A 27,796-nucleotide genomic window follows, 5' to 3' on the forward strand; every position below is an offset into this window, starting at 1 on the left:
GCTCATTTGTCTGTACTGTATGTGTTATGAGGGTGTTGTCTGATCACTGTTTGCACTGATTGTTAATCTTAAATTGGGGACCAGGGATCCCCAGGGGTTCTTGAGGGTATTCCAGGGGGGACTCCCAGGGGTTCTTGAGGGGATTCCAGGGGGTCCTCAGCATAATTAGTTAATATAGCATATAGCAACATCTGTAAACAACATTAACTTTACACTATGTGGCACATTGTGAGCTTGTAGATGGGCTATTTTTTTTAAACAAACCAAAACAAAAAGAAAATCATTTGGAATATTTTTGGCACAGTGGTCTTTGACCCTATTGCAAGTGCAAATGGTGTGCTGGGTTTTGTGCACTTTACGTGCATTTCTTTTTCCGAATATTTTTGGCACAATATTTTCGGGGGGGGGGGGGGGGGGGGCTGTAGGGGGTTCACAGCCAAATATACATTTTGGGGTCCTTGACTTGAAAACGTTTGAGAACCAGTGATTTGAGGCCTTGTCTTTGCTCCAGCAGATGACTCACAACTGAACTGTTGCATGGAGGTGTTCACTCTTCCTCAATTGACCTATAGCTAAGCCAAACTGCTATGGTCCAATCACAGATAAGCATAACATGGGTTAGACAAACCTCTCCACCAATAGTATTCCTATATGACAAAACATGTTTTTTTCTTTTAAAGAAATGACATGCACATATTTTTCCAACAACATGGTAGGCCTTGTTGTTGGATTTGGAAGAGATTTTCTTTGGAAGGTCTGGTTCCAAAAAATATTTTTAAACCAGTATTTAATGTGTAAAATCCATGATAGTTACATTGGAATGAATGAGCCCAAGTGGGAGGGGTCTTAGCTATAGGTGAATTCAGAGGACAGAAGTCTATGAAGCACACACAACAGTAAATTAGTGTATATATATATATATATATATATATATATATATATATATATATATGGCGAGGACTACGTGGTCAATCTTGTAACTGTAACTCAACTGTCTGTATGTGTTGACAGCAAGGAGATGTGTATTATCTTTACCTCTCAATATATTGTGAGGCTCTGCTCTCCCTCAAAGTCAAACATTTGTTAAACGACAACTTTAACGTTTTCTTTTTTTAACCAAGGTTCGTATTTTAGGTTATTTGAGGAAGTAAAAGATGTTATTTTTTTTTTCATTTGCTGCTTTCTTTTGTTTTCACAATTTTAGTGGCATAAAAGGTTTTTTTTACAAACATTTGCAGCGATTTATTTTATTTACTATAGTCCTACTAGACCCCGGAAAATTACATCTGACCACAAGATCATGGGATCTACTGAATGTGAAGGAGGTGACAAACTGATGATTGAGCCTATGCCACGCAGTGTGGCTTCCCCCTAGTAAACCCGCTCCCAATGGTATCAACCGATAATTCTCAGTAGGTTACTAATCAAGCCGATCTTATCGACCTTCAATAGATCCTGTGATCTTTTGTGGCTAGATGTAATTTCCTTGGATCTATTAGGACTATAGTAAATAATAAAGTTGCTGTTAAGAAACGTGTGGTTGTGTTGGTTGGTGTCGTTGCAATGTACCAGAGCAATCAAGTGGCAAATGAAATGGTCTTTATCAATATTATCAATATCAAATATATTATTGGATTTGCTGCATTTCATTCCGATAAACACCAGACACTTTGGGGCTCACTTGGTATAGTCTGGTTATGCAATATGGGCGGGCTTTGGTACAGTGACTTTCAATGCTTGAGACCTTTGACTGACAGTTCTGACCAATTGCGTCAAAGAGAAAATGTTTCAACCCGCCCCCCTGGAAATTAAATCCAAGCTGAGCCTCCCCAGACTAATATCCCGCGGTCCGTGCTATATATTAGTCTGGTTTATTAACCAGGCTACACTTGGTAAGCGTGCATATCACATGCAGTAAATCAGGCTAGTCCATCTGACTCGAGGCTCTTTTCCTGCATGTCATCCCCCCCACTCATTTGTGTAGGTCTCCGTTGTGTTCATTTCTCTCATAACCCATTTGTGTAGGTCTCCGTGTTCATTTCTCCAGCTAGACTAACTGTACTTGTCTTGATGGCCATGTTTGTTCACCTTCACGAGCTTGTCAGTAAAGAAATATAGGTATTGCCTAAAGGGCAAGGTCGCTTCTCGCCCTCAGGCGTGCACACATCCGCCTGGGTGACAGCAGACTGCTGGGTGATCGCTGGCGCTTTGGCATGGGGGTGTCAGATCAACATGAATTCTGTACTGGCCATATATGAAGCGTGTCTTGAGTGTACAGGGTTTGATGAGGTCAGGTCAACATAATGGAACGTCGGAACAGCTCAGCTCCATATATGAAGATCTAATGGTGGCAGTGGGGGCAGTGTCTTGACTCTTGAGTGTACAGGGTTTGATGAGGGCCCAGGTAGGGCCGGGCCTTAACTTCAGGCCTGTTGAGAACGCTAGTGTTCGTCGGCTGCCGGGTGCAGCTCCATCAATAACTTTGGGGCAGGCCCGTCTAGAGTTTAAATGGACAGGTATCATTCAAAAGGCAGACATGGAAGAGGAAGGATGGATGGGGAAGTATCAACATATCGAATGTCAGAACAGGTCAGCTCCATATATGGAGATCTAAGGGTTTGAGGTGAAATGTAGATTTTCTGGCCAATATTGATGACATCAGGGATCTCCATATATGGGCTTAATATTGATGACATCACGTGATGTCACGAGGCATGACCATGTATGGGGCATGACCAACTGACTGACCGACATAGTAAATGCGGCTTGCAGTCGCAATAGTGAGAACAGATTTTGACCATAAATTGTTCAATCTTGGAAAATCAAATTCCACTCTTAAGTTTCAAACCTTTTATTATGTGGAGTTACAGTATGTCAGAGATGTTCTAGAAAATGATGTACATAGAAGTCCTGAGTAAACCATGAACAAGACAACACAGGCACTTAACCCAGAGTGTAATTCGTAGTTTTCTGCATGACTGTTGCTCACCAGTCCAGTCCAGAAGTGCTAATTTCGTGTCCGACAGTCATAATACAAAATATAAATTGAAGCTTGACCTCTTTCACAACCCCAAATGTCTTCTCCCAAAATAGCCGTGCTACAAGTTCACAATACTGTACGTACTAAGGCCTATTCAAACACCACTTTTAGGTGATACGGTGACCACCGAAAATGACATGGACGTCACGCTGTGGTGAGCGACTCACCGCAACACATCTCTGTTTTTACTAACCATCGTTTCAGAGGTCACCTTATCACCTAAAACTGGAGTATGAATAGGCCTTTAAGCTTGTAATCAGCTATTTTCACTAAATGTTCTATTCTGACGTGCCCAGAAAAGGGACATGTGGGTTCATATGATTAAGAGTTAATGACACCTGATTCACTGATCTTCATGCAAGGACCACGAGCATCACAATTCCTTTTAGCTGAGTATTATGCGTTCATATTCTCGTCCAAAGATGACAGTTCTAGGCAACGAGCGCATTGCAAAACGATCGGCAGATAAAACTGACGCACGGAACCACTTTGTAATTATCCAATCAAGGTCACAGATCATTTGAAGAAAATGGCTTTGATCACCAGGGAATCAAATCAATTAGCTCTCCCTGTAATTTGACACTGTCTTGTCTTTTGAAATATCATAAAAAAAGTTGTGTAGTCTGTGTAGGTACAGTAATGTGTTGTCACCGGTCCTGGTCAGCTATTTTCACCACTTGACACCTTCATACAACGGACTATTAATTCGGCAATAGGCGTATTAAGCACGCAGCTGGGAACTCAAAACCTTTCCCTATCTAATGTTTACCGCATTGTCAAGGCATTTGAACACTAATGCAGCGTTAGACAAAAGGGTTAACCTTTAGTTGGTTAGCATTATGGTCCTCATCAACCTTGCTCGTTAAATACAAAATAATTAGAAAAACAAAACGATGCAATTATACATTCTCGACGGTTAATCGCGTCACGTCACGGTGTGTGACCGACAAGTCCCGTTTGTGCAGAGTGGGACTACATAAATAAGAACCCAGACGGCTGTGCACACACATCAGTCCAAGTCTGACCTCGAGGTCCCTGACCTCTCGCAGCCGCCAGCATCCACCTCTGCCCCGGAATATCACCAGGACAACAGTTACCAACAACGCCCGCTCGAGGGCAGCCAACCACTGCTCAGTCACTAGGACCTCCTCTGGTTCTTTTGTTCGTGTGCTCTGGGGTTCCCTCCCTCCTCCTGGGTGGTTTTCAGAGAGCATTTTGGTCTGGGTGTGGTTCCAGAGAACTCCCCCGTTAGGAGATGAAGCAGGCGGTAATACTGCCCTGGTTCTCCTGTCAGGAGACGGAGCAGACGGTTCTCCACCATAAATTGTTCAATCTTGGAAAATCAAATTCCACTCTTAAGTTTCAAACCTTTTATTATGTGGAGTTACAGTATGTCAGAGATGTTCTAGAAAATGATGTACATAGAAGTCCTGAGTAAACCGAGAGACCATGAACAAGACAACACAGGCACTTAACCCAGAGTGTAATTCGTAGTTTTCTGCATGACTGTTGCTCACCAGTCCAGTCCAGAAGTGCTAATTTCGTGTCCGACAGTCATAACACAAAATATAAATTGAAGCTTGACCTCTTTCACAACCCCAAATGTCTTCTCCCAAAATAGCCGTGCTACAAGTTCACAATACTGTACGTACTAAGGCCTATTCAAACACCACTTTTAGGTGATACGGTGACCACCGAAAATGACATGGACGTCACGCTGTGGTGAGCGACTCACCGCAACACATCTCTGTTTTTACTAACCATCGTTTCAGAGGTCACCTTATCACCTAAAACTGGAGTATGAATAGGCCTTTAAGCTTGTAATCAGCTATTTTCACTAAATGTTCTATTCTGACGTGCCCAGAAAAGGGACATGTGGGTTCATATGATTAAGAGTTAATGACACCTGATTCACTGATCTTCATGCAAGGACCACGAGCATCACAATTCCTTTTAGCTGAGTATTATGCGTTCATATTCTCGTCCAAAGATGACAGTTCTAGGCAACGAGCGCATTGCAAAACGATCGGCAGATAAAACTGACGCACGGAACCACTTTGTAATTATCCAATCAAGGTCACAGATCATTTGAAGAAAATGGCTTTGATCACCAGGGAATCAAATCAATTAGCTCTCCCTGTAATTTGACACTGTCTTGTCTTTTGAAATATCATAAAAAAAGTTGTGTAGTCTGTGTAGGTACAGTAATGTGTTGTCCCCGTTCCTGGTCAGCTATTTTCACCACTTGACACCTTCATACAACGGACTATTAATTCGGCAATAGGCGTATTAAGCACGCAGCTGGGAACTCAAAACCTTTCCCTATCTAATGTTTACCGCATTGTCAAGGCATTTGAACACTAATGCAGCGTTAGACAAAAGGGTTAACCTTTAGTTGGTTAGCATTATGGTCCTCATCAACCTTGCTCGTTAAATACAAAATAATTAGAAAAACAAAACGATGCAATTATACATTCTCGACGGTTAATCGCGTCACGTCACGGTGTGTGACCGACAAGTCCCGTTTGTGCAGAGTGGGACTACATAAATAAGAACCCAGACGGCTGTGCACACACATCAGTCCAAGTCTGACCTCGAGGTCCCTGACCTCTCGCAGCCGCCAGCATCCACCTCTGCCCCGGAATATCACCAGGACAACAGTTACCAACAACGCCCGCTCGAGGGCAGCCAACCACTGCTCAGTCACTAGGACCTCCTCTGGTTCTTTTGTTCGTGTGCTCTGGGGTTCCCTCCCTCCTCCTGGGTGGTTTTCAGAGAGCATTTTGGTCTGGGTGTGGTTCCAGAGAACTCCCCCGTTAGGAGACGAAGCAGGCGGTAATACTGCCCTGGTTCTCCTGTCAGGAGACGGAGCAGACGGTTCTCCTGTCAGGAGACAGAGCACACGGTGCTACTGCCCTGGTTCTTCATGGCCTCTTTCCTCTGCAGCTCTCTGCTCATCCTCCTCCTGATGCCTTCCAGGTAGAGGCTCCGGTCAAACTGGCCCGCACCCAGGGGAATGCTGGCAGACACACATTCACACAGACAAATAGAAGAGTACATGTGTTGTTATTCTCAACCATTTGAATCCATAGAAGCCAGCATGTCTAAAATCAACCGGGACTCACTTGTCTCTCCCCGGCCGCAGTTTGACCTGGAACGCTCCCATGACGGGCCGGTGGTCCGAGGTCTTGATGCTGCAGCAGCTGGCGTATTTGACCACCTTGATGTCGTCTACCGTCCGGTTCCTGAACACTATCCTGTCCTGTGGACACAGGGAGGAGGCATTGATCATCTACTGATCATCTACTCATCTATCTGATCATCTACTGTCCTGTTACTGAACACTATCCTGCCCTGTGGACACAGGGAGGAGGCATTGATCATCTACTGATCATCTACTCATCTATCTGATCATCTACTGTCCTGTTCCTGAACACTATCCTGTCCTGTGGACACAGGGAGGAGGCATTGATCATCTACTGATCATCTACTCATCTATCTGATCATCTACTGTCCTGTTCCTGAACACTATCCTGTCCTGTGGACACAGGGAGGAGGCATTGATCATCTACTGATCATCTACTCATCTATCTGATCATCTACCGTCCTGTTCCTGAACACTATCCTGCCCTGTCGACACAGGGAGGAGGCATTGATCATCTACATCTATCTGCCTGTTCCTGAACACTATCCTGCCCTGTGGACACAGGGAAGAGGCATTGATTGAATACTATATGGCGCTTATAATAGGCCAATGTGAAAAGGGTGCCATTTCTTCTTACGCCTTGGATGGCAATTGGATGATTTGAGGCTCATTCTTGTTCAAAACGGGCCAATCCTGCAAACTTTGAAAGTCAATATTAGCCAAATAGGATGGAATATGAAATATCCGTCTTGAACACATGATTATAGAGATAGTGTGTAATGAATGATTTGGTCTCCACCATGCCTTCAGCCTGGTGGAGACAATAATTTAGATAATTTAATAAAGTTATTGTTTTCAGAAGAAGAGTCCCTGTCAAAACCCTTACAAATGAAGGTCATCTGAAGCCTATACTTTTGGGGGTAAGTAAGTAAGTAGCCTTGCCGAGCCATGAGGCCCATAGGGCAGGAGCCTATCTCCTGTTTCTGTAGCGTGAGGCAGCTTGATGTACAAGTACAGCCCCTGGACATGATGTACAAGTACACCCCCTAGACATGACGCTAGTATGTCGCAGGGACTTACTCCCCAAGCAGGGAGGCATTGGGTCCCATTTTTTACAGTCTTTGGTATGACCCGGCCGGGGATTGAACCCCAACCTCCCAGTCTCAGGGCGGACACTAACCACAAGGCCACTGAGCTGGGGGTCCTTGACATGAAAAGGCTTGAGAAGCACAGCCTTACTGTGTATGACGGAGTCCTCTGCTTGGTCGTGGTGTCGTACACGTCACAGCCGATGTCAAACTTATAGGTGGGGCGGAAGTCAATGGACGCCTCCTGGAAGCCTTTGAAGATAGAACCTAGAGAGCATGTCACGCATACACACACGCACGCACACAAACACACAGGAGAGATACAAAGGTTAACCATCATTATTTTCCTAAATAGCAAACACGCAATATTACGTGTTGTCAACTTGACAAAACGTTGGTGTGTGTGTGTGTGTGTGTGTGTGTATATATATACTGTATATATAGAACATTTATTTTATTCGCCTATAATGAAAATACTAATTTATCCATTTGTAACACTGAGAGTATTCAAAACTGGCCCTTCTAATACAATTACTATTCACATTGGTATTTGTGTTTTCTTTTATCATAAAGGAGTGATTTATTTTTGCGTGGACGCGGATTAAGTAACGCACTCGAACCAACGGCTGGGCGCAAGTCGTACCGTCTTTCATCTCCTTGGCGAGCTGGTCGTGCTGCAGCAGGAGGTCCATGTCCGTGCCGACCGTCTGCCTCAAGATGGCTTCCACGCCCGGGCGATCTTTACTGAGGCGGAAGTTGAAGTCTCCGAACCAGAAGACCTGGTCGAATCTGGTGGTGACGTCAGCTGTGGTGGAGGAACAACAGGGCTTTGAGATCATCATCTGAGTGTTGACAAGTACCGCTAATTCACCGTTACCAACCTCCTGGATTCAAGAGGATTTTTTATCAAGACAAAACAGTATATTTCAGCTCCATTTAATTAATTTAAGATAAGATAGATAGCCTTCATTGTCCACAGGGGAAATCCATTTTTCTCAGGTTAGTAGACTACAAGTCAATTAGTTAATAAACAGGTAAATAACACCAGAGTATATATATCATAACCATCAATAGCATGGCTATGAGCTTGTAGATCTGCTCGTGAAAATGTGGCGCAAATCTTTGAATATATATTCTTTCAGAGCAAACGTTTTCAACTCAAACCTTTGCTTCTGGGAGGTCCCTGGAACAACATATTTCCAGGCCAAATACATACAATTCTGGGGGTCCTTGACATGAAATAGTTTGAGAACCACCAATATAGAAACAGGGTTTTTCAGAAAACTGTCAGACATTTGTAGAATCGTCCTCAGGTCTAAATGGGTTACACAGCTTGCAGAATCTCAGCCCGCAAACACATGAAGCCTTGCGATTGGTGGACACAGACAGACTTACAGGCTGTAGAGCGATATGGGTTGGTGTCAGGAAGGCTTTTGGGAAGAGCGAGTGCTTCAATGATCTTGTTATAGTCCAGGATCCTTTCATAGACTTTGGCATCTCCAGCTGGAAGAGAAAGGAAATAGGCTCAAAAGCAGTTGTGATGCTGTGCCGTGCGGTGACTACTACAGTGTGTGTGTGTGTGTGTGTGTGTGTGTGTGTGTGTGTGTGTGTGTGTGTGTGTGTGTGTGTGTGTGTGTGTGTGTGTGTGTGTGAATTATGGTCGATGGTCGTAGACTGATAGTAAGAATACATTTTGCAGGGATGAACGTCATCACGTGGTGAGGATGCAATACTCACAGGTAAAGTGGGAGGTGATGAAGAGGAAGGACGTCCCAAAGAAGGTGAAGGCCACGCCCACGGCCCCTTTGGTCTTGATCTGGGAGATGATCCTGGTGGTGACCGTGGCGTGCTCCACCTCTGTGTCAGGTGGCAGTAACAAAATACATTTTAACACTGTAGATCACCAATAGAGGGCATGCACATGCATAACCCATTCTGACCTGAGATCAGATTCATACGAGGTTTCCACTGGACACACACTGGTCTGATTAACCCATTCTGACCTGAGATCAGATTCTAGAAATGTCAGTCGCTCTTTGATTTAAAAAAAATAGCAGACCTACAAGCTCGTATCGTGCCACTCGGTGGCGCGATATGAGCTTGTAGATCTGCTATTTTTCAATAGCTAAAGCATAACATGATGCTGACACCAAAATGGGTGCCCGTTCAGAATGGGATAAAGTTAATGGCAAATCGAGTGGCAAAGTGAGTTTAACATTATTTAATGCAATCAGATAGGACTTTTCTGTTTGGATGTATGGGCTGTCAAGGCCAGAAAGTCGTTTTTTCTTCCGGGTTTGATGATGACGATGTCACACACTCACTTACCCTATTATCACCATTTGTGTTTTCTCTTTTTTTTTGGTGGGGCGTCTATATTTCAATACCGCAATGTATTGATATGAAGTTATGAACACATTGATTTGATTCCCATTCACGAGTTACCCGAGTTGATTGATAAAGACCTCTTTCCCTCCCAAACACGAGTTATGTTTTCATTGTTTTATTCGCCGTTTAGGATAACTTTTAAGACATACAAGGTTTTCCTCGGACAGCCTAGGATACGTCACACTGAGCCTGGTTTCTCAGTGATTCTGGGTAATTGTAGATTTTTATTGTTATTACAAAACATAACCACTTTCAGCCCTATACACATTTTGGCCATTTGAAAGTAGCCGGTCTACAAGCTCACAACAATGTGTCGCATTTCACTGAAGTGAAAAAGAAAAAAACACCTGCACACGGTCTTCAAATGCAGTGGAAAAACTTTAATAGAGAACCAGCAACGTTTCGGCCTATACGGCCTTCATCAGGCTATCTTTATGTCTGAAAATGCAGTGAAAAACCTTAATAGGGAACCATGCGCGTGTTCTTTTTCTTTTTCATGACGTTGGGCACTTGGTTGTCTCCTTTTTAGGTGTGCAAAAGCCTTGCTTTTTATATACTTCACTTAAGTAAAACATTGGACTCCCCCCCCCCCCCCCCCCCGACTGACAGTACTGTTCTGACCTGAGCAGAACCAGATGAGGTCTCTCCTGATGAAGACAGTGAGGTACAGGACACCGTGTGCTGCCGCGTACAGCATGACGTAATACGGTCCTAGAGTCTCCTGGAGACGGGTCTCCCATTCCCTCCTGTGGACGCGCACACACAAACACACAAACGCACACAAACACACAAATCCACGCACGTGGATGGACGCGCACACACAAACACACAAACATGCACGGACGCACACACACACAAACCCACGCACGCACACACACACCAACCCACGCACGTGGATGGACGCGCACACACAAACACGCACGGACACAAACAAGTTATTGCCGGCGATATTATGAATGCATTTACTTTAGACTTTTCTGCCCTTATTTTTAACCCTAACCCTAAATTGAGGCACCAAAAATAGCAGATCAATAGATCTACATACAACATCACAACAAGCTTTTTTATAAATGCTTTGCCTTTTCTGCCATTGTGAGCCTATTTTTGGTGCATGACCTCGGTGCGCAACAAAGTACAAGTCTGAAGTCAGCACAATACTAATCAGTTCCCAGAGGTTTTATTTTTCTCCACTAGGGGGGCTGTTGTGGTTGGTGTTGTGACTTTATATAAACTTTATTACAGGCTCGTGGCCCACAAGGTAAGACAGTACATCACAAATAAGAGAATACAAAAAGAATTATATATATATATATATATATATATATATATATATATATATACAGTACATTTACCCAGCCCCACAGGTTACCACTCTAGGCGAGGCACTTATACCAGTGTCCTCTGATGGTAGAAGTGTACCTTACAGAACTACGGCCTGGGTCTGTCAACTGACCAATGAGTCCATTCAGTGAGCGATCCAGCCTGCTCATGAATTTAAATGTCAAGTTACTCAACAGAGCCATGAAAGTAGTGAGTCCCAATGAACAGAAAAGCCCACTGGCTCTAGTGCTCCTTGGTTTTTTTAACAGGATACGAAGACAGTCATTATAGGCTACTTGCAGTTTGCGTAACCTCTCCTTCTTGTACTTTACCCACAGTGGAGCTGTGTAGAGAGGGGTGCAATAAGCTCTAAAGAGGTTTACCTTAACATCCGTAGTACATATATTTTCAATTACTTGCATGAGAGGGGGAGAGGTGGTGGAAAAAGGTGGTGTTTTTTTTGTGTCTTTCACCTTTATTTTATATTTTTTATGGAGGGACAGCCTGACAGGAAATGGGGGGAAGACATGCAGTAAAGGCCGTCGGGATCGGGAGTTGAACCCGTGGCAAACTGCCAGACTGGATTACCAGCCAAGGTGCCTGGACCGCTGAGCCACGGCCCATGCCGGTTCAATATATTTTTAACCAACACACAGACGGTGTGTAGCAGTGATTTAAGGAGAAAAATAAATCCAAAACCTAAAAAATTGAGTTAGGTGGTTTCTTCCCGACAGCAACATTTTTTTTTTACCAAAAAACAACAATTTCTCTTTTGAGGACCAAGAGCATTGTCCTCTTATCCTCATATTGCAGTGTGGCCTACCTGTCCGGACAGCCTTCCTGGACACCGACAATGTAAAAGTCTTGTGCGAAGTCAGAGTCGGTGGGAAGCAGCAGGTCATCTAGGTTATTTGGAAGCCCCTGATTGGAAACACAATCGCAGTTAGTTTGGAACCCCACATGTGCCAGGAAATGGAAAAAATAAAAGCTTACGCTTTCTATGGGGACACAGCTTCTTAGAACGTAAATATCTTTCTATGGGGACACAGCTTCTTAGAACGTAAATATCCTTCTATGGGGACAAAGCTTCTTAGAACGTAAATATCTTTCTATGGGGACACAGCTTCTTAGAACGTAAATATCCTTCTATGGGGACACAGCTTCTTAGAACGTAAATATCTTTCTATGGGGACACAGCATGGACCTGACCTCCCCATGCATGTTCCACATGGCTATGTAGACGCCCCACCCTCCTGTCTCATACCTTCTCTCCCTGCATGTTCCACGTGGCTACTGTATGTAGACGCCCCACCCTCCTGTCCAGTACCTTCTCTGGCTACTGTATGTAGACGCCCCACCCTCCTGTCTCGTACCTTCTCTCCCTGCATGTTCCACATGGCTACTGTATGTACAGTAGACGCCCCACCCTCCTGTCCAGTACCTTCTCTCCCTGCATGTTCCACGTGGCTATGTAGACGCCCACCCTCCTGTCCGGGAAGTAGCGGTCCAGCTCTTCAGCCCCGAGCAGGGCGCCGTTTCCCAGCACGCTGCCCTCCAGAAAGCTCCTGCCAGACGGAGAGCATGGTCATCAGTACGAGAATATTGGGAGGAAGGGGGGTGGCTGGCCTAACATCCGTTCAGCGTCCGTTCAACTCCTCTACCCCCCCATCCCCCAAGTCTGCCTGCATCTCAGCTTCTCCCCGCCAAGGAGGCGGGCCAGCCCTTAAGCTGTGCTAGAAAAGCACTGTCTCTCAAAATGATTGATTGATTGATTGATTACTTTATCAGCCATAAAGGTAAACAGCACAGAGGTACAGTTTAGACAAGACATTTAGACTAAGAGGATTACAACACAAAATGTCCTGGGGACTCCTGGGGTTTCCAGCGAAACGTGTTAAAATAGCATCACAATCACTTTAATCACTTTAACCCTATTTTATCCTTCAGCTATTCAGAAATAGACGTTCTACAAGCTCAAGACACGTTGTGAGCTTGTATATCCGCTATTTTAGAACAATCTTGACATATATCTTCGGCCATATTAGCTACGTAACACCGGTGCAAGATGAAGTACTAAAATTCGGACTTAGCTGGTTAATCCCCCCCGCCCCCCTCCTTTTCCGCTTTACCCGTGCAACCAACCCTCTGAGGCCTTCGTTAAGGGGGAGAGAGAACTCTCGCCGCCAACGCGGCAGCTCCAGGTGTGTTGTGCACCAACGGAGCGTTCCTATTGGCTGGTGGACTAAGTGAGATTAAAGCGCCAGCGGAGGCGGCGTGAACATTAAGTCAGCCGGTAACTGCAATTTGTTCTCGTTCGCTGAGTCGCTGCTGACTCAGCGCTGTCGGTCTCGGGACGAGGACGAGATGCTAGTTGACGCGACGAAGCCCTCAGTTTCTGAACTCGCCAAATGTGGCTCTCTGACAACAAACTGTCACTGAAACATGATCCGTTCTTTTTGGGTCCGAACATAACCTTAGTAATGCCAATGACTTCAAGGTACCGGCGAAGAAATAGTGGTCACCTATAACATAAATAGCAAATGCATAAATAGCAGATCTACAAGCTTACAAGCCTGTAGATCAGCTATTTCCACTATTTGTAAATCTTTTCAAAGTATAAAGTTATTAAAGACGTCAGTAATTTCTAGGTACTCGCGACCTAGGTGCCCAGACGGTTGAGCTAACCGTCCTGGGCCATATAAACCACTGCCTCTAGAGCCCACGCCGTACCTGTTCCTCACGTCCTGCGGCCTGATGGGGTTGAGCACGCTCAGGGTGGACCTCAGGGAGCAGACGGAGGCGCTGTCCGACGACATGCTCTCCAGGAGCCGGCTGTCACTCAGGTTCCTGTGCAGGCTGCGCTCGCCTCTGGCCGGCGCGCCCAAATCCACGCCGCAGTCCCTGGCAAAGGCAGTGGTGGAAAGGGACTTAAGTACCGTTACTTAGGTACTGTGTTTAACCCATTCTGACCTGAGATCAGATTCTAAAAATGTCTTTTTGTTTTCTGAAAAAGCTATGTCAGTCGTTCAATTTTTCAAAATGTAGATCTGCTATTTTTCAATAGCTAAAGCATAACATAATGCAAGTACAATTTTGAGGTATTCGTACTCGATGTGAGTATTTCCAACTTCCAATGCTTTGACTTCTACTCCACTTGCATCTCGGAGGCAAATATTGTACTTTTACGCCAGTTACTGGTTACTTTGTAGATTGATTATTATTATTAGAAAACATACATTAAACACTTCAGCACTGTATACATTTCGGCCATTTGAAAATAGCCGATCTACAAGCTCGCAATGCGTCGACGCAAACAGAAATGTAATTATTATTCATAACATTAACTGTTCCAAAGACAAAACCACAATTAAATTGTTAGTCGCAAATTCTCTGTGTGCCAATTAGTCGTGTAATATATATATATATATATATATATATATATATATATATATATCATGACAGCCCTACCTGTCAATGCGGTTGGCCGTCCTTAAGGTGGTCGACGCAAAGCTCTTCTCCAGCGCGGGTAGAGGCCCCGTCGACTGCACGGGAGACAGGCGCACCTTGGCGGACCTCACTCCCCGCTCCCCTGTCGAGAGTTAGCACAGATGAAATATGGCTTCATTTGGCCATAGTACATTATTTATGTTGATTATTGCCTTGCTAAGTTACTACTGGTTATCAAAGTTAACTAAAAATACTATTTGTACAACAAAGAAATCACACCTCTCTCTCTCTCTCATTAGCAGGTAGCAGGCACTATCCCTCTCTCTGTTTCTGGCGCCCCCTACTGGTACTAATAAGTCATATACTCGTGCTCAGATACACACGCATACGGACATTGCTGGTTGTAGGAGTGGTTGCACCACTCAAAAATAATAGACAACTAAACTAAAGTAATGATGTTCAATGACATCAATACCTGTGGGGTCGTGCGGTGGGTTGCGGGGCCCCGTCATCTCATACTCCGTCAGACTGTGGCCCCTGGCCCGGAGCTCGCGGGGGCCGATGGGAGGCATGGCGAGGCCCTTGCCGTTCCTGGACTTGACGGCACCGCTGAGGGCGAACCCCGTCGTCTGGTCCTCCTTCAGGGCAAGGAAAGGAAAGTTTGTAATATAGCACATTTCATTTAATTTCAATTTAACACGGCAGACGGCAGTTCAATGTGCTTTACACAATTTTATTGTTTAACTATATTAATAGGGAACACCTACTCAGGATACAGAACAAGAAAAAAACAGAAAAAAAACGTAGTCTTATATTCAGCACAATTAGCCCATTTTGACCTGAGATCAGATTCTAAAAATGTCTTCTACATCCTGACAGTTTTCTGAAAAAGCTATGTTTCTATGTCAGTCGTTCTTCGATTTCTAAAAAATAGCAGACCTACAAGCCCACTCGGTGGCGCGCTATGAGCTTGTAGATCTGCTATTTTTCAATAGCTAAAGCATAGCATAATGCTAACACCAAAATGGGTTCCCGCCCAGAATGGGTATTAGTCGAGGAAGTCAACACAGACCTTGAGGGAGTCCGTGGAGGAGCCGGTGGTCTCGGCGGCGTCGGTCAGACTCTCCTCGCTGTTCCTCAGCCGCCGGCCTCTCACCGCCTCCTCCGCCGCCGCCGCGCCGTCCTTGCCCACCTTCGCCAACCCGGCAGGCCGGGGCCGAGGCGGGGGGTGGGGCTTTGGGTAAGGAGGAGGAGGAGGGCCCTTTTCTGGGTGTTGGGAAACCTGCAGCCGTGGTGGGACACAGTAACACCACAGTACGTTGAATCCAGGGGGGCAGTCAGACAGATATTTTGTGAAGCCACAAGGAAATCGGGATTTCCTGAAAGTTCATATAATGGCCTGTTGTGGCGCTGTCATTGGGCCCAAAAAAACCCATAGCCCCATAGAAGTCCATGTATTTGGGCCCAACTTCACCTAGACTGTATTACCTTAATAAACATGGTCATGAATACTTTTTGCTTCCGGTCACTAGTTTAAAGTCTAATTTCTTTTTTTATTTTTATTTATTTATTTATTTTTATAACTTTATTTATAAGATTTTCAATTTTTGTAGACAAACAACCCCACATATACCCCACCCTCCCCGGTTAAAGTCTCATTTCTAATGTCATAATATTCTTTTTGGAAAATTATGGTCCCATTTATAAAATAAATTACCATAAAGTCGCGCATGTTCTGAGGGGCGTGGCTACCGTTACAGTTTATGATCGGGATTCCCCACCCACTCGAGTCAAAATAAAAACCAACTAAGAAGAAGGGGGGGGAAGTCCAGCCTCGTTGTCTGGGCCAGCCGGGCCAGCTGGGCCCAAACGGATCTAGAAAGATGGCGACTTACAATTCAAGGACTGACAGGCTTCATTTTACGTTCATGTTAGACCCGGGGAACGCTTTGTCCATATTTTTTACAGTCTATGGTTGAATCTCATGGACTCAACTTAAAGTGCAATTTTAAAGATACATTTAATTCTACTCCACTATTTCTACTGTGCTACATCTCTCAGGGCAAATGATTGGACTTGTTGCTCCACGACAATTATTTGACGCCTTTAATTACTAGTTACGTTGCATATTAAGATTATGAATGCAAAACATATATATTATTAACCGCTTGAGCTCAGAATCAGGACCGTCTTTATTGTCACATCACATGTTTACAGGTGTAAAGAAGTGGGTTATTTTTTTGTGGGCAACAAACTGTATATTTTATTTGTATGGTGTATGTATGGTGAGATAGTGCCATCTACTGTGCTCTGCATTTGTGCTCTGTTTCATGGGCACTGGCAGGTTGAATTAGGCGCCAGTCACACCTGGCTCACCTAAGCAGCTAATCACCTCATTTCAATCACCTGTTGGGTTTGGGCATAACAAACAGAGCAGAGGTGAAGAGAGAAGCTCTTTCATGTCAGAGAGTCTCCACAAAAGATAAGAACAAGAACTTAACTCCTAAAAGTCTGTGCAGAAGGCGCATATGGTATGTTCCCAGTTGTTTTGTGTCTGTAAAAGTTATATTGTCATTGCATCGTGTATTTGTGACATGTGGACATTTCATTGTGAGAATATGGACAATTCATGGACACTTAAAAAGACAGCATGACTGACTGATAAGGGCATTCATAATTTCATGTGGTAATAATTAATTGTTGGTTAAAAAATATTATGTGATTTCTTTGCAGTTTTTTACTTTGTCGCTTGGGATAAATAAAAAATCCCCCATGATATCAGTTGGGACGTTGTCTTATTTCTGCACCAGATGCAGATGGTTTAGGAGCAGTTACTGGAATTATATTTTGAGACTTTGACTTGTAACAGAGCACTTCTAAAGTAAAAAGTACTAATCACTACTACCTCAAGTTCCCTGACCTGGAGGGGTCTGAGGGCATCCTTCAGGTCCTTGCAGGTTTTGGGGTCCACTAAGGGGGCTTTGAGTGGCCTGTTGACGATCGAACTGCCCCCTCCGGACCGAGTAGCGCTACTGAGGGGATAGGGGTTGCCGGCGTCCTCCCCATTCTCTGTCATCCTCCCTCACATCATGTCCAACACCTGCGGTCAGCAGTCAGCTGGAGGCCACTTGTCCTGCCGGTTGCCAGCTAACAGGAGCTGGAAGAGGGGGATAGAGTTATAGACTCACAATGTAGTGGTTCTTTAAGTGGAGTCCGGGGACCTCCAGGGGTCCGTGGGGGTTCTAGGGGGTCTCCCAGGACCCCAGCTAAATGATTGATGGACAGTTTGGACACGTCCAGATCTATGACTCAGAGGGTGTGCAACTGGAACCAAATGGACCCATTCTGTTCCCTTTGCAGAGAGTTAAATAACATTTGTATTCATCAATTATTTAAATTGGGATAAATATTGGATCCTCCTTGAGGTTATAAAAACCTTTTTATCAGCATTCCATTTTTGTCAACGGACATACAAAACGAGTGGACAATAATATTACCAGAAACACAAATGGATAGCCCTGAATGTCCATAACAGGCATGCTCTCAGAGTTAAGGGTCTTTGCAAATAAAACCAATATTGTACTAGTGACTCCAGTCCTAATGTGCCAGACAGTGCAGTGGCATTAGTAAATAAGTGTCATACATATTCTAAATAAGAAAGAATCGAAAACCATGGGGACTTAACATTCAGTAATTGGGTCTTTATATGTTTTTTTTTTTTTTTTTAATCCACGGACAAGATATTTGCCACTGACTCCGTGTATGGACAAAAGTTGGACATTGACTGTTTTTTTTATTGATTGACTGAACTTTGAAGTATGTATAGTTCGCAGAATTACAGTAGGCCTACATTTCAAGTACAACTCGATACAAAAACTGTTAACTGTGAGTGGAGGACGACACCATAAAGCATTACACTTGTTTACAAGAGGTTCCACCCTTTTCAATTAATCATAACATGTTGATGACCCCTGGTTAAAAAGTGTGAGAGTCACTGATGATTGATGAATGATGCAGGCCTGCATCGGTTGGAAGTGGGCGAGTCAAACCTCAAACTCAAACATCAGCAACGTAGCCGAACCTGCAGTGTGTAAACTTTTACAGTTGTTTACTTTAAAGTCCTATGGTCGCTACGCAGGCGTTTTCAACTCCATCATACAGTCAGAGGGGGGTATCTAAGGTATAGATAGCCTGTACTTATGCTGAAGCCAACACTAGTATTTGGAAGTGACGAATAGAAAGTACAGCAATAGGTAGAATTGATGATCAGCACGTGATGATCACTGCCTGGTTAGTTTAATGGGTTGTTTTTAAAATCGCTAGCAATAAGGTTAGCACACTGCTAATGACAACAATACAGTTTTAATCATTAAACACCATGAAATGTATTGTTATTGACTTAAAAGTTCACGGTTCAGTTACCTCGGACCATGGCAAAGCGGACGGGCAGAGGGAACAGCCAACAGTTAAACCTGTCTCATTTGAAATAGTTCCAGATATGGAATACTTTGTTCGAGCTAACGGATTAGCTACCTAGCGTTAGCATTCCATTTAATGATGACTCGCAACTACTTCCTTAGCAACGTTTGACAACACGGCGCGTTGCCAAGAGAGGAACATGGGTCACAGCGCCCCCTTGTGGTGTAAGGCTCGTCGTACGACGTGCAACAACGGGGTCAGTGATATTATCATAGATAGGGCAGTGGTTCCCAAAGCGGGGACCGGGGACCCCCAGGGGTCCTTGAGGGAGTTCCAGGGGGTCCCATAGTTGGAATCAAATGGACCCTTATGGGTCTGTAACTCTGAGAACGGGTCCGTTTTGGTTCCATTTGTACACTCTCAGAGATAAATTAACATTGATTTTGCAATCTAAATTAGGGGTCCCAGAGATAGAAATGCCATTAAGTGCAGTATTTGAGTAAATGTACTTAATTAGTTACTTTACACCGTATTACACTGTATTTTTAATAAGTAAACTAGTAATACCACAATGTAATACTCAGTATAGAAATACAGTTATACTGTAGGCCTATGTATGAAAATGTACTTGAGTAAATGTACTTCATACTGCACACCTTCTCCTTTATTTATTGCTAACAGTGTATATGATTTATTTATTTTTGCATAGAAGTGTATATTTGTCTTTATTTTCTTTTGATGAATTGAAAATGCAGGACCCTGATGCAAACAGCCATCGGTTGTCACAGGGCTACTGCATAGCAGCACCATGTGCAATCAAACCATGTGCAACCCAGATTCGGCACAAACAAGGGACTACATTAATTTCGCTCCTATGCCACAAAAATGCCCTACCAACAGTCATTAAGACATGTGAATCCCTTGACTTCTTCAACAACGCTCAAAGGGCACCTACGGACGGCTGCAATTCGAAACTGGCCCCTGTAAAATTTGAATCTCCCACCCACCCCTTTTTCCCCTCACAGTACTGTATATGTTTTTCCCCTTTTTTTTACCTCCTTTATGATGATTTCCTGTTTTTGGCTATACAGTGTATATTTGTACGTCTCTAAATGTTATGATGAATTGAAAACGGTGGACCCTCAAACAAGTGTAATGCTTTATGGTGTTGTCCACTCACAGTTAACAGTTTTTGTATTGAGTTGTGCTTGAATGTACTGTAATTCTGCAAACTAATAAATAATTCAATCAATCAAAACCAACACAGCCAAGCACATCATTCAGACTGGATTGTGTATTATTATTGGGACTATTCACCTTGAAATCAATGAAGAAAATGGACCTGGAAGGGTCCATTTGGTTCCATTTGCAGTGCACACTCTTTCCATTTGCAAACTTTTTATGGAAATAAAACATAGCCTACTGTAAATGTACATTTTATGAAAATGTTTGAGAATTTTGGTTTTATATTTCATCTAAGTTCATCAAGTTACATCAGTCAAATATGATAGTCATTATTTGTTATAGTGGCAATGTGGCTTATGGTGCTACACAAGCAGGAGAAGGGCGAACACCAACATGAGGAGGTGCTAAAGGCACTGAACAATGAAAAAGAAGAAAAAGGCTGCACACAATGTATTTGACAGAAACCAACGTTTCGACCTGTGAGGTCTTCTTCAGGGAAGAAGAAGACCTCACAGGTCGAAATGTTGGTTTCTCCATCCATCCACCTTGAACCGCTTATTCGTAGTCGGGTCACGGGGGCAACAGCTCCACCAGAGTGCTCCAGACTTCCCTTTCCAGAGCAACATTAGTGACTTCCTCTTGGGGGATCCCCAGACGTTGCAAGGCCAGTGTGTCGATGTGTTTCCTCCAACTGCGCCTTGGTCTGCCCCGGGGTCTCCTCCCAGTGGGACATGTCTCAAGGACCTCCCTGAGACGCCTGAGAGGCATCTTAAGCAAATGCCCAAACCACCTACTCCTCCGACTCTGTCTCGTGTGACTGAAGTGAATCTCTAAGGGAGATGCCAGCCACCCGTTGAAGAAAACTAATTTCGGCCGCTTGTATTCGCAATCTTATTCTTTCGCTCATGACCCACACTTCATGACCATAGAAATGTCCAGCATCGTGGCTACGAGTGTGCAGCCTTTTTTCTTATTTTTTCTGGTGCTGGTACACCTGACACATTCACTTAACCCATGTTGGTAGATAATAATGCAATAATCAAACTATTGTGTAACCTTCTCAGGATGTAACTCATGCTAAATGTTCTAGTATTATTCTATATTCAATGTGCCTATATTCAATGCCATGTAGGCCAATGCATACTTTTTACATTACATACATACATAACTGTCCTATCTACATTACACAGTCAAATGTGTTAATCTAAGTATGAGCCCGCACAAAAGGGACCAAAATACGGTAGACCCTTCCATGTGGTCCCATGTTGTGTAAACGCTCAATAGGGCATGCATGCAAGGCTGACGTCACGCTAGGCTACTGTACAAAACCACAGGATTTGTACAGTAGCATTGAGCTCTGCAAACTTGGCACAATGGTGTGCTTATTCAACCAGTGCACTCCAACAACCAATAGCGAACATGAGCGAACAATGTCAAGGTGTTACATGCTGATTGTTAACCCTCTCAAAGCGGCCTTTGTGTGGGCCATACTGTACTGTATACGAGAAATGATCGTGTACAGTAGATGACGCGGCCTGCGCCGCGCGCCTCCGTTGCTCTATGGATTTCTATGGCATGTTGCTGGCTCAGGGGATTTATTTTTTAGGACAAAAGGCCAGCGTGGCGGATCAGGTATATAAAAGGGAAATGTTAACCAGATAGGGTACAGTTCAGGAGCAAGAGAAGCAGCACCAGCAGCCCCCACTGACCAGCAAACATGACCTCCACCGGCATGAACATGATGAGCAAGGTACCGTTTGATTCATTGATTGATTATTGAACACTTTATTGGACAGAAATGTAAACGGTACAGAGTACAGTCAAACACTTGGGGCTATATCTTGCACCACCCCTTACCCCTTATCCCTAAACTTATTTGCCTTTTTTCTTTTTTACTATTCTGAAAAACCTATTAAAATAGTTCAAATAGCCTACAAGCTCAAGTCAATGAGATGAGAACTCTGAAAACTCAGAGCCTGCCATATCCCATAACACTTTAGTCTCCAGAACCCATTTAGTTGTGTGATAGATTATGCTTACATTATAACCAGAACTGAAGACATTATAAAACATCAGCCAGTTTCACACAGAACTGAACCAGTCTGAATTTCAAGCACGTAACTAAAATATCCAAAGGGTTAATGCGAGTGACACGTGAGCATGCATGCACAAAATGGGACCCAATTGCTAACCGAGATCTCTCCCACCCACCACCACCACCACTCCTGCAGATCGTCTTCTACGAGGAGAGGAACTTCCAGGGCCGCTCTTATGAGTGCCAGAGCGACTGCGCCGACATGTCCTCCTACCTGAGCAGGTGCCAGTCCTGCAGGGTGGAGAGGGGCTGCTTCATGGTGTACGACCGCAACAACTACATGGGCAACCAGTACTTCATGAGGAGGGGCGAGTACGCCGACTACATGAGCATGATGGGCATGACTGAGCAGATCAGGTCCTGCCGCATGATTCCCATGGTAAGTATAGACTGTAGGGCCGCAACCAACCATTATTTTTGACTTTAGCTGTCTACAAGCTTATATAAGCGTGGCACCGAGTGCCGCGCTACGAGCTTGTAGATGCTATTGTTTTGAAAGATCTTGAAAATGTGGTTCAAATCTTTGAATATATATTAATTCACAGGCAGTGAACATTTTTAACTCGTGTCATTGCTTCTGGGATGTCCCTGGAACAACATATTTTCATGTCAATCGAGGCACCTTGACATAAAAACGTTTGAGAACCACTGATATAGAATCATAGGATTTTAAGACTGTTATGATTTATATAAGACATTTGTAGAATCTGGCCTAAATGGGTTTAAAGGTTATAAGAGCCGAGCTATATACATTCCAGCAAAAGTCCAACCCACTCTCCCCCATGTCGTGATCCACAGTACAGGGGCAACTACAGGATGAAGATCTACGAGAAGGAGAACTTCGGAGGAATGAGCCACGAGATGATGGACGACTGCGACAACATCATGGACCGTTACCAGATGAGCAACTGCATGTCCTGCAACGTGATGGACGGCCACTGGCTGATGTACGAGCAGGCCCACTACAGGGGCAGGATGATGTACATGAGGCCCGGCGAGTACAGGAACTTCATGAACATGGGCATGAGCCAGGGCATGAGGTTCATGAGCATGAGGCGCATCATGGACTCCTGCTACTAGACTCTCTCTTTGCACTGAATAAAACTGTCATGAACTAAAAGCTGCAGTTGTTTTGACCTTTGATTGTGTGTCCTTTTGTCGCCGATATAGTCCGTCATGTTGTTGCCACGTGTCTTCCTCCTCTGTGACATTTGAGAGTTGTAATGAGACGTGAATATCAATGGTGGCGGCAGTGGCTCAGGGGTAGAGTGACCGGATGGGGGTAACGGATACGGCGGTCGCCCCTATTCCATCTCTCTCGCCCCCACTTTTTTCCGCCGACCTCACTCCGACCGCTCGACGCGGCGGTTCTTGTATTCTTTATTTTATTTGACTGAGAATAAGGTTAGAAATACAACCACAAGGTTCCCATGAGTTCGAACCCGGGCTCCCCCAGAGTTAGTGTCGAAGTGTCCTTGAGCAAGACACTGAACCCCTAATTGCTCCCGATGTGCAGGTTGGTACCTTGCATGGTTTCCTCTGGCATCAGTGTGTGAATGTGTGTGTGTGAATGTAATGCACAATCTATGTAAATGCACCATTTAATTTAATTTAAATGGTGGAAAAAGTATTTTTTTTTACTTAAGTAAAAGTATCAATACTGCAATATAGAAATATACTCCTGTTACAAGTTTTCGTAATGTACTTGAGTGAATGCACAAATGCACTGGCATCAAAATGTACTTTAAAGTGCCAAAAGTAAAAGTATAGTCATTGTGCAGAATGTCTCATTTCAAGTTTTCAAATGTATAGAAATATTTTGAAAATAGCGGATCTACTCGCTCACAATGCGTCGCGATTTAATTCAAATGGCCGAAATGTATATAGGGCTGAAGTTGTTATGTATTGTTTTGTAATCAAAAGCTATATGAAGTATAACTAGTAACTAAAGTTTTCAAATAAACGTAGTGGAGTAAAAGTACAACATTTGAGATGTTATGGCCGGAGACGAGTAGAAGTAAACGTACTGGAAATTGGGAATTGCCAGAAGTACAAATACCTCAAAACTGTACTTATGTACAGTACTTAAGTAAATGTATTACTTTCCACCACTGGTAAATATTTACTTTGGACAGAAACGCCTGCTTCTGGCCCTTTTCACATTTAACCGCTTTCAACCTGGCACCCCTATTTTTGTCAGGTTAAAAATCACACCCGTGTGAACTGAGTGGTGCAAATCCCCTCTCCCCCCCTCCTCTCTCGCTCTCTCTCTCTCTCTCATTAGCAGGCAACAGTGCAGCACTATCTCTCTCTCTGTTTCTGGCACAACAGCGCCCCTACTGGTACTCATAGTCATACTGGTGCTCATTAACGTCACATAGGTGAACCAACACATAGGTGAACACGGACATTGCTGTTCTTTGGAGTGGTTGCACCACTCAAAAATGCCAAATTTTACAAATGTACAAGCACCACAAGCTTTCTCTCTCTCTCTCTCTCTCTCTCTCTCTCTCTCCACCACCGGAGAGGGGCCAATCCAGCGAGCGGGGGGGTGGGGGGATCGATGCGCTGATATGAGCCGGAGCCTAATGAGGATCAGAAACATCTTAATAAAGACCCATAATCCTCCACTTAATCCCTCATTACAGAAGCATCTGCATTCACTACTGGCCGCGGTGCTTTGCAGCCGCGACGGCACATTCCAGGCCCATTGTTCTGCCGCTCCCCCCCCCCTCCTCCCTATGCCGGTGTTGTCTGTTATATTTGATCCCGTCTCATTAGACTTTGAGACAAGATGAGCTCGACGGACGGCCCTGAAAAATAGTGCTTTTGTGTGCACTTCTGTGTTATCTGCCGTCTGAAATGGAAAATGAGACATATGCTGCTTAATGAGCACGAGATGGACTGGGACCTGGGAGAGCCCATGAGGACAGATAGGGAGGGCGTTTTACACATACTTTAAAACGACACACTTCCTAGTTCCCACGCAATTATGACTTCTGGAAAGTGCAATTTTTTTCGAAAGTGGGCCAGCCTGACAGACACTGAATAGCCTACTGTTGATAAATGGTGCATTTATATGATATTGACAAGTTCAGGAGAAAAAGCAATTCTCCTGAATGCTGCCTTCCGGTATGGCATGGAAAGGAAAGGAGTGGCATTTACATTCTTTCACCATACTTCATTCTTTCACTCAGGGCAAATTGTTTTACAGACGGGTAAAAGGACCCGAAGCCCCCTTTGATGTCTATGTGTGCACGTCCCTTGACATACAGTAGCCTACACACAAAGTCACACGTTGGAGCGGTTATACCACTGCTCAAAAAAAAAGTGACAAGAATAAAAGGAATGAGGAGTCCTAGGGGCTCTGGGGCTGCATAGAGTTTGAATACGTGTCAGGAAAACTGTGTTGGAAAACAGGGGCGGAGAAGAATCCCGAGGATGCTTGCGTTGGCCAAGGCGTCGTATGGAAGAGACAGACAGACATCCTGTGTTAACTGAAGTGCGTGCATGGGAAGGGGTGTTGCCTAGGGGTGGCATCCTGAACATGCCCTTGGTTGCCTTGTAGGACACATCATCAGTGTTTTGAATTCAATGCAGGCAGCAGCCAGATAGAAGCCTGTGTTGGGAATGCAAAAGAGATGATAATAATATGTTGGCTGGAGGTGTTGTACAGTGTAAGGCCTCACTCACACGTGGCTTCACTCACACCTTTCGATCTAGCATACAACATTGATGCATGCTAGATGCATGCTAGATGTAAACAAAGGGTAAGTGTCAATGCATTTCCAATGGGAGTCACATGGTTTGACACAACATTTTTGTTGTATGGTTTTCGGCTGTGTTTCGACTGCCCCCCTCTCCCTCATACAACAAAAATGTTGTGTCAAACCATGTGACTCCCATTGGAAATGCATCGCGACCTTGCGTCAGTAAACAAGTCTCATGCATCAGCTATACATCAATCTGTTGTGAAGGTGTGAGTGAGGCCTAAACCTACAGTCTTGGGCGACTGCGCCGACTGCTGCAATGTGTGCTGTGAAGGACAGCTGATCCAGGACATGTGTGGAAACTAAGCCTGGAGGTCACTAGTGCCCAGGACCACTCCCTCCCAGGCTCTAGCAGCTGGAACACCAGGGTGTTGTCAATGGAAATGGAAAGATGTTGTAGTACGGGGCAGCACTTTCCAGGGAAGAAAGGAGCTCATTCTTGTCTGTGTTGAGCTTGGGGGTGGTGGGAAGACATCCATTTTGTGAGATGTCAGCCGGGTTCTTCAACCTGTGTGGTAGAGGGAGGGAAGTAGAAAAACCTTTGAACGTTGCAAATAGGCCGCATACTCCAACCAAACACATTTTTCTTTATTTTTGATAGAAGAGCTTGTGAGCAGAGATGAAAGAAATTAAATCAATCAACATGTGTACATATTTTACCCACAATTCTTATTTTCTCTTATTCCACTGTAACTCCCTCTTCTTTTTCATTTTCTCTCCAATTATTTCCCATGTTGCTTTCCTTCCATTCCGTCCCAGAGTAGGCCTTAAAAAACATATAACCCCTAACCCTGTGAGTCCATGGGTATACAACGGTACCAAGCAGCTCTGTAAAATCCTACCCACTAACAAAGGAAGAGACAAATGCTCCAATTTACTTTAACAAAGGAGGTTAATGTGGAATTATTATGTGCAGAGAGAGAGGAAGAGGAATCTTTCTTTCTTTAGGTGGGGCTTCGAGACGCCCCATGATGTGAGGGTCGGATAATTAGCCCACTGCATGCCGGAGAGGAGACGGATGGTTCTATAGTGCTCACTCTTCATTACGGAGGTGAGCAGAGAGGGTGGAGGGGGATAAAATATAACAAATAAAACTCATTAAGGGCGTCCGTGTGCCTAAACCGCTGCATGTGCTAACGCGCAGCGTGATTAGCCCGGGTCAGGGGGGAGCCGCCGTGGTTATTCTGCCTGGATATGAATGCAGATCAAAGCCCATAGTTCATTGTCTTTTAACCTGAGGAGGAGAATCACAACATCAGAGCTATCCCTCTTTGGCAGGTTTCTGTTGTAATACAGCATGCTGTGTACTGATACGTGGTACTTGTACGTGAATATGCATGTACTTATATATATATGTATGGTGCACTGAACTGTAACATACTTTAAGAGCTGTGTTAGGGCACGCTGAAGGCCGCGTGCTGGCAGGCAGTGATTGTGATGTCTAGTCAGTGACGTCAGTAGGACATGAAGTATCCAAGCTATATATGATCCTGTATGGCTGTAGCTCTCCCTCAGGATAGCTACCTGTGTTAATTAAAGCCCACAACCCAACTAACCCACCTGTACCTGCAGCCTCCCTTAAATAGGAGAGGATCCTACCACAGCACACAGAACAATTAGCAACATTTCTTCTCAATAAATACTTATAAATAAATACTTCCATAAATAACCCCCTTGCATAAAAATAATCTAAACATTAAGATGCATTACAATTAAACAAGTATAACTTGGGTTGGAAACTCAATGACAATTAAACTCAAAGCATAGGAAACAGTACCCCTCCCCTGCATAGCACTTGGCCCCTTCCTAAATCAAGGGGAATGCCACCAGCCATGCAGGAGAGACAAGTAGCAAACCATCAGTGAACATTTAAATTCCAATACACAAGTATAAAACAAT

At 44.2% G+C, this 27,796-nt stretch overlaps 2 protein-coding genes across 3 annotated transcripts; one reads left to right on the forward strand and one right to left on the reverse strand.

Annotated features, from left to right (window-relative positions):
• Positions 1-4,487: 4,487 nt before the first annotated feature.
• inpp5e (inositol polyphosphate-5-phosphatase E) lies at positions 4,488-18,973 on the reverse strand. 2 transcript variants are annotated; one of them, XM_083783595.1, is made up of 15 exons: positions 18,851-18,973; positions 17,349-17,585; positions 15,501-15,710; positions 14,904-15,066; positions 14,450-14,570; positions 13,712-13,882; positions 12,423-12,546; positions 11,805-11,902; positions 10,283-10,407; positions 9,011-9,130; positions 8,669-8,776; positions 7,917-8,078; positions 7,425-7,540; positions 6,166-6,302; positions 4,488-6,059 (listed from the first exon to the last, which is right to left on the reverse strand). In XM_083783595.1, the coding sequence occupies exons 2-15, from the start codon at positions 17,502-17,504 to the stop codon at positions 5,927-5,929; spliced, it is 1,944 nt and encodes a 647-aa protein (XP_083639721.1). In that variant the 5' UTR covers positions 17,505-17,585; positions 18,851-18,973; the 3' UTR covers positions 4,488-5,926. The 2 variants fall into 2 exon arrangements, with proteins under 2 accessions (XP_083639721.1, XP_083639720.1); XM_083783594.1 differs by having other exon boundaries at positions 17,334-17,585.
• Positions 18,974-21,688: 2,715 nt separating this feature from the next.
• Positions 21,689-23,207, forward strand: LOC310872584 (gamma-crystallin M2-like; the record flags this gene model as incomplete). Its single annotated transcript, XM_083784575.1, has 3 exons — positions 21,689-21,782; positions 22,264-22,506; positions 22,926-23,207. Exons 1-3 carry the CDS (start codon positions 21,750-21,752, stop codon positions 23,205-23,207), a joined length of 558 nt encoding a protein of 185 aa, XP_083640701.1. The 5' UTR covers positions 21,689-21,749.
• Between the last annotated feature and the right edge of the window lie 4,589 nt (positions 23,208-27,796).

Source organism: Protomyctophum parallelum (genome assembly GCF_964188405.1).
Source record: "Protomyctophum parallelum genome assembly, chromosome: 15".
Taxonomy (NCBI): domain Eukaryota; kingdom Metazoa; phylum Chordata; class Actinopteri; order Myctophiformes; family Myctophidae; genus Protomyctophum; species Protomyctophum parallelum.